The sequence below is a fragment of the Lactuca serriola genome, chromosome 1 (genome assembly GCF_051521515.1).
Source record: "Lactuca serriola cultivar US96UC23 chromosome 1, Lser_US96UC23_V15, whole genome shotgun sequence".
In the NCBI taxonomy this organism is placed as follows: Eukaryota; Viridiplantae; Streptophyta; class Magnoliopsida; order Asterales; family Asteraceae; genus Lactuca; species Lactuca serriola.
The window spans coordinates 36,682,357-36,689,217 of NC_136408.1; the positions used below are offsets into that span (position 1 = coordinate 36,682,357).

The 6,861-nt window shown below is 35.4% G+C and overlaps 1 protein-coding gene across 1 annotated transcript; it reads left to right on the forward strand.

Moving 5' to 3' along the window:
* The first annotated feature begins 3,537 nt into the window (after positions 1 to 3,537).
* On the forward strand, positions 3,538 to 4,512 carry LOC145053735 (uncharacterized). The gene is made up of 3 exons (XM_079001830.1): positions 3,538 to 3,774; positions 3,831 to 4,037; positions 4,156 to 4,512. Exons 1-3 carry the CDS (start codon positions 3,538 to 3,540, stop codon positions 4,510 to 4,512), a joined length of 801 nt encoding a protein of 266 aa, XP_078857956.1.
* Positions 4,513 to 6,861: the final 2,349 nt, after the last annotated feature.

Genomic DNA, 6,861 nt, shown 5'->3' on the forward strand with positions numbered 1-6,861 from the left:
ATGACTGAACAGAAGCGGCAACCACGCTCCAGCTCTCCAACGGCGGTAGCAGTAAAGTAACAATGGATGTTGATGGCTCCCGGCCTCGTCGTCGACTGATCTTGCGGCTCCACCGACGGCGTAGGTGGCAGTCGGTCTTTGCGGTGGTCGATTTGAAACCTCATCAACAATGATGGTGCCAAAGATCGTAGAAGCGAAGTGGCGGCAACCATACTTGGTGAAATAGCCGCGTAACGGTGCTGTCCATCGTGAGACCCAACCACGACCCTTCGACCGGTCCTTTCCAATGGCAACGTCGATCTCGGCGGTTCTTCTCAGCAACCCGACATCCGACAACGGTAGAGATGGTGAAGAGGAAGGCAGGCGAAGGCTGGAGTCTTCACATGGCGGCTAGAGAGAAATGAGTTAGGGTTAGGGTTTGCTTAAGCCTTTATACCCGGCTCCACTCAAGAGTTTTCCATAATGGCAATAATAGTCCCTCCATGCCCCTTTTATTCAAATGTAATCCATATTTTACCTTTTTAACCCCTGCCATCTAAATACATTACAAATTAGGTCCGAGATTTACAATACATCCCCTACCCTACCAATCCTTTTCATATTTGGCCCAGCATTTACCAAATACCCCCTGTCTTCTAAAAATCTTTACAAACTAAATCCCAGAACTTACACTTTTAACCTTAAACTTCAAAAACTGACAATTAACCCCACGAGACCAACACTCTGCCATATAATTATTGATTTCTTGGCTACGATTCATTCATCGATTAATTCATTTATTTATTAAATAAATAAACGGGGTGTTACCGTTTCATAATCACTAAGATTATCATAAAACAAGATACTCAAGTACTATCCTATCTTTTCAAATTGGAGAAACTTTTATCTTTCTGCCTAATTTGATTCTTCTTATTCGTTTTGCCTTACATTGAAAGTTTTCGAATGTTTCAGAATTTCACTTAAACTTGTAAGTATAACCATATTCACTAAACTTTAGTAAATCATGATGAATAGCCTTATCGATCTTTGTGGTGGACCTGACCAGCGCACAACCAAGTGTACCCCATCCTATAGTCCTTAACTTGACTCACATGAACATGTGAACAAGGAATTAGTCTTAATTTTCCAAAGATGAAAATTTCTCATTCATCATACAATACAAGTTACACGATTCCAAGTTTCTATCCAACTGAAACTTGGGTGATGAGAATCTTTCCTTATTTGGTAAATTATGACACTACCACAACCGAAAGAATCAAATCCATTTTCCAATATTGTTATCAATGGAATCATATAAAACAACTATTTTTTCACAAATGCCATTGTAAGGATATTTAAAATAAATAAAATTAAAACCTTTTCTTTTATTTTAAAACTTGCGGAAAAAACTTATCCTTACAATGCAAATGCATATGAAAACAATGTTGTTTTTTATTCTTAGGCAATCTATCATAACTCTTAAGCAACAACTCAAAATTCTGATTATCGAACCATGCGATCAAAATCCATCTTCACGATCAGAATCAACATATACTTCCTTGAAGCTTCCTCTTTTCTTTGAATCTTAAAACATCAAAATGCGACGTAGTCACATCATGCATTACTTGCACTGAACAATCTAGGCTTGAATTTATTAAACACCATTAGCAACAATTGCGTTTAGAGTACATCAGCGGTGTTTACGACGCTTTGTCCAAAGGCGATATGGATAGTCGTGTCATTGGTAAGCGTACCTTTCTACCTGCAACTTTCGTGGGGGGACCTAGGTATATGTATAAACACTATCAGGATGCTCTAGGCATATATAGGGTTCATGGTAAGCCACAATATTTTACCACTTTCACTTGCAATGTTAAATGGCCTGAGTATAGGAGATACGTGGATGTTGTTGGTCAGCGTGATATTCAAAACATACCAGATATCATTGCACGCATCTTTAAAATCAAAGTTCATGCTTTCATTAACTTCCTTAAAGAAGACAAAACTTTTGGAGATGTTAGTGCATGTACGTTTCTAATCTCTTATTTCATTATTCTTATTTTTTTGCCTTTTGTTACTTTTATGCCTTAGTAACATATTGTATATTTTTATTTTCAGATCTTTACACCATTGAATTCCAAAAAAGAGGTTTACCATATTGTCATACGTTATTGTGGGTTACATCGCCCTTTAAAATACAAGAAGGTGAAGATATTGACAAATACATAACCGTTGAGCTTCCTGATCCCCTACTCGAACCAACACTATATAGGACTGTTACTACATGCATGCTACATGGTCCTTGTGGTTTACTAAATACATGTGCCCCATGTATGGTAGATGATAGATGTGTGAACGGTTTCCAAAACCATTCAACTCATTAACAACTTTCGATGAAAATGGTTACGTGCATTATAGAGGACAAGTTGGACCGTATCATGTCTTACAAAGTGGTGTTCGATTTGATAACGAGTTTGTGGTGCCGTACAACAAACGTTTGTGTAGTCGATTTGACGCTCACATCAATGTAGAATATTGTGGTTGGAATATGATGATTAAGTACTTATTTAAGTACATTTCAAAGGGGGTTGATCGTGTTCGTTTCACTCTTTAAACATCAGAGATAAATACAACTGCTTCTTTCTCTACCATACATGTCGCTGCAAATGAAATCAAGTCATTTCTAGATGGTCAGTATATATGTCCACACGAAGCGGCATGGCGAATCCTTAATTTTTTCATTCACGAACGAGATCCAGCTATACAGGTCTTGGCCGTCCATTTGGAGGGGATGCAACCTACTATTTTCAAAGAAAACAGTCAAATATGTTCTATAATTGATACCCCAGGTTTTGGTATTATGACTTTAACGAAATGGTTGCACAATATCAGTATGATGTTCGAGGCATTGACTTGGCGTACAATGATTAACCTTCTAAATATAGTTGGGACACCACTGTAAAGAGATGGATTCATAGGACTATCACAACAAATACTACCATTTGCACACTTGCAAATGTACATCCAACAGCAGGGGAGTTATTCTATCTACGAATTTTAATGTGCCATAAAAAAGGATGCAAATCCTTTCGTGACATTAGGACTGTTCATGAAAGAACATACTCAACTTTTCTAGATGCATGTGAAGCGTTAGGGTTAACTGGTGATGATAAGGAATGGCTAAAAGCATTTGAAGAATCATCCTCATGGGCAACCTCATCAGAACTTCGTTCTCTCTTCTGTCATCTACTTCTTTTTTGTGAAGTAGGGAACCATTTTTTGTTATGGGAAGTCGCAAAAACTAAAATAGGCAATGACATTGCCCACACATTCACTTCCAGTTGTACAGTTCCCGATGTTATTCTACGTGTTGAAACACTAGAACAATAAACACTTCTCGAAATCCAAAAAACACTACTAGCTTCAACGCCTTCAAAATCACTTACTGATTTTGGATTGCCTATGCCATCTCCATCTCTCCTTTCCATTCTCAGAAATCGTCTTCTTCTTGAAGAGACTAATTACGATACACAACTCTTGATTTCTCATAATGCAACCATGGTATCACAATTAAATCCAGATCAACTTACAATTTATGATAGTGTTGTTGATGCAGAACAAAACAAAAAGCAACTACTATTATTCGTATACGGCTCTGGCAGTACAGGAAAAACATTTTTATGGACAACTATATTTTCATATTTTAGATCAAGGGGAAAGATTGTATTGGCTATTGCAGCCTCAGGCATTGCATCGCTTTTGTTGCCTTCAGGTCATACTGCTCATTCTAGATTTGTTATTCCAATTGAATTTATAAACAAGTCCTCTTGTAATATTAAAAAAAAACACAGCTAGCAGAGCTCCTGAAGAGAACTTCGATGATCATATGGGATGAAGCTCCAATGAGTGATCGCCGCTGCTTCGAGTTTCTTGATAAATCACTAAAAGATGTCCTTGAAAATGATAACCATCTTTTTGGTGGGATGTTAATACTCCTAGGAGGTGGCTTTCGACAAACGCTTCCTGTTCAACCTAAAAGTAGAAAATCACAAATAATTGTCCTAAACACTACCTAATTCATATCTATGGCCACACTTTACGGTATTCAAATTACATTACAATATGTGTTTATCCCAACAAGAAAATTCTACCATGGATGTTAATTGAATATCATAGTTTGCCTCATGGCTGCTCGATATTGGAAATGGAAATATCGAAACACCAGAAAGGAATGATCCGGAAAGCACAAACATTATACAAATCCCTCAGCGTTTCCTTATCCAATCAAGAGACAAAGCATTAGAATCACTAATACATTTTGTATATGGAAAAGATATAATTTCCAATCCATCACCTCAGGATTTATCTGTTAGAGCCATTATTCGTCCAAAAAATGAAACTGTTGATCAAGTCAATGCTTTGATACTATCAAAAACCGGTGGTCAAGGGGTGGTGTACAACAGTTGTGATTCCATTAAATCACAAACCCATGATAACTTAGAATTAGATGCCTTATATCCCAAGAGTATTTAAACACTCTTCACTTTTCTGGTACCCCTTCACATACATTATTAGTGAAAGTTAATACCCCTGTAATGTTAATAAGGAATATCAATCAAAGAGAAGGTCTTTGTAATGGAACACGTTTGATTGTTACACAATTATTACCATCTATTATTGAATATTTCATAATAACAGGAACAATTATTGGGAAAAGGGTGTACATTCCAAGAATAAAATTTGTTCATAATAGCTCTAACCTACCATTCATATTTACCAGAAAATAGTTTCCTCTTAAAGTGTGTTAGCGATGACTATAAACAAAAGTCAAGGCCAATATCTTGAGAAGGTAGGTTTATACCTCGCAAACTCTGTCATGGGAAACTATATGTCGCTTTGTCAAGAGCTACCTCACCAGATTCGATAAAAATTCTGCTTCAACAAGAAGATGCATTACCATTAAACTGTACCATAAATGTTGTCTTCAAGGATTTTTTAGTAACGGTTAATATGATAGAGGTTATAACAACACATTTATGTTTTCAAAGCATCTAATAGTTTAGATAAATGCTATCATCCAAATATCATCTCTTCAACATGTTTTTGATTATAGTTAGTACATACATCTAATACCTAAGATAAATGATATAATTAACTTCATGTTTTATAACTATTTTGATTCATTCTTTTAAGCTAATATGTAAACATTAACAAATGTTTTTTTTATTTACAGAGAATGTCCTCAGCAATGGATAAAATATCAAACCTCCACTTTGGTTCACCGGGAAATTCACTTGAAATCCATGTCTTGCGAAAATGGACATTACAATTCAGAAGAGACGAGACATGGTTTATGGTCATTGATGAGCATGTAAGGATTGATATATATATATATATATATATATATATATATATATATATATATATATAAACACTCTTTCGTAAAAAAATATTCATTATAAAAACACCCTAACACATTTACTTGAGCAGGGAGATGTAATTCAACTACTTGCACATAAGAAAAATCAAGGATGCATTGAAACTTCATTATTAGTCTCTCGATGTTATCGTATCAAGGACTATACATGCACTGAGCCATAAAAATATCAAAAGGTCTTAAATCACCCAGTGCACATGAATATTGGTGAAGCATCAACAATTGAGGAAATTTCAAACCGCAATGCACGTCCAGTAACATGGTTCCACTTCCGTCCAAGATCACACCTTTAAATAATAGCAGACAAAAACTTGGAGCATCTAGGTATATTTACAACATCAATGCAAACATCATTACATATTACACTTACTATTACATTCAAATTTCATAGGCGTACTCATCAACATGAAAGATCGCGAAAAAAACAAGGAACCTTTCGCGGTAATCACCTTAACAGATGAAAAGTAAGTAATAACTCTTCATATACAACACATATAACCTACTATACTCAACTAATAATTATTGATGATAATATTGTTCAAGTGCGGAGGAGATTAGCATACTCTTATGGAAGGAATGCATAGATTCGCCAGACAAATTCAATCGAAACGCCTTTACATCAAGCTCTAACACGGTTGTACTAGCTTTCAACAATGTGAAGTCCACTATGTACAATAATAAATAATAAAACAAGACCTTCATTATATGATCACTTCATACTATACTTAATAACCATGTTAACAACACAGGAAGATCAACATTAACAAGTAGGAGTGCAACATACATGCACGTCAATCCCAAAATACCAGAAACGCACACACTCATTGCAAGGTATGCTATACTTGTACTACCAATCTTAACCGTAGTTTTCCAACTAAAAGCAACCAAAAAAATCACTACATACATTCACTAACAATGTTTTCCATAATTACATATTTGGTACCCAATTTCAATCAAAAAAAACACCAGCTGTGATAAATACTACCTTACAACATTTAAAAACCTCTGAATACTCTCATATAATGGTAAAAAATTATCTTTTGTAAAATACTACAATTTCATACCAATAGTCACTAATATACATCGCTAAATGTTCAAGGAAAAAGTATATGTTTTGAAGACCATAATATCTGATTTCACATTCAAAGATGTTTGGTACCACGTTACATGTTCCACATGTGGTAAATCAACACACAAAAAAGGTGATGGATAGTTTTGTGTTTCCCATGGGCCCATAAATGAACTAAAACTTTTGTAACTACTCCCTCTCCTATATGAAACTAGTATAATCTATAAAAACATAAACAACATCACTTCTCTTTCCACATGTATAAAATCTCAGCAGTACTCACAGACAATACAGATAAAACAACAATTTTCATGTCTGACGAAACAGCCCGTAGTCTAGTAAATGTTACTGCACAAGAAATCATGGACCTCTTTCC

Bases quoted from the DNA above. Each gene is read 5' to 3' on its own strand.
- LOC145053735 (XM_079001830.1), top strand. From the start codon at position 3,538: ATGGTATCACAATTAAATCCAGATCAACTTACAATTTATGATAGTGTT. The intron at 3,775-3,830 runs GTTATTCCAATT...AAAAAAACACAG, and splicing joins ATACTGCTCATTCTAGATTT to CTAGCAGAGCTCCTGAAGAG. The intron at 4,038-4,155 runs GTCCTAAACACT...TGAATATCATAG, and splicing joins GTAGAAAATCACAAATAATT to TTTGCCTCATGGCTGCTCGA.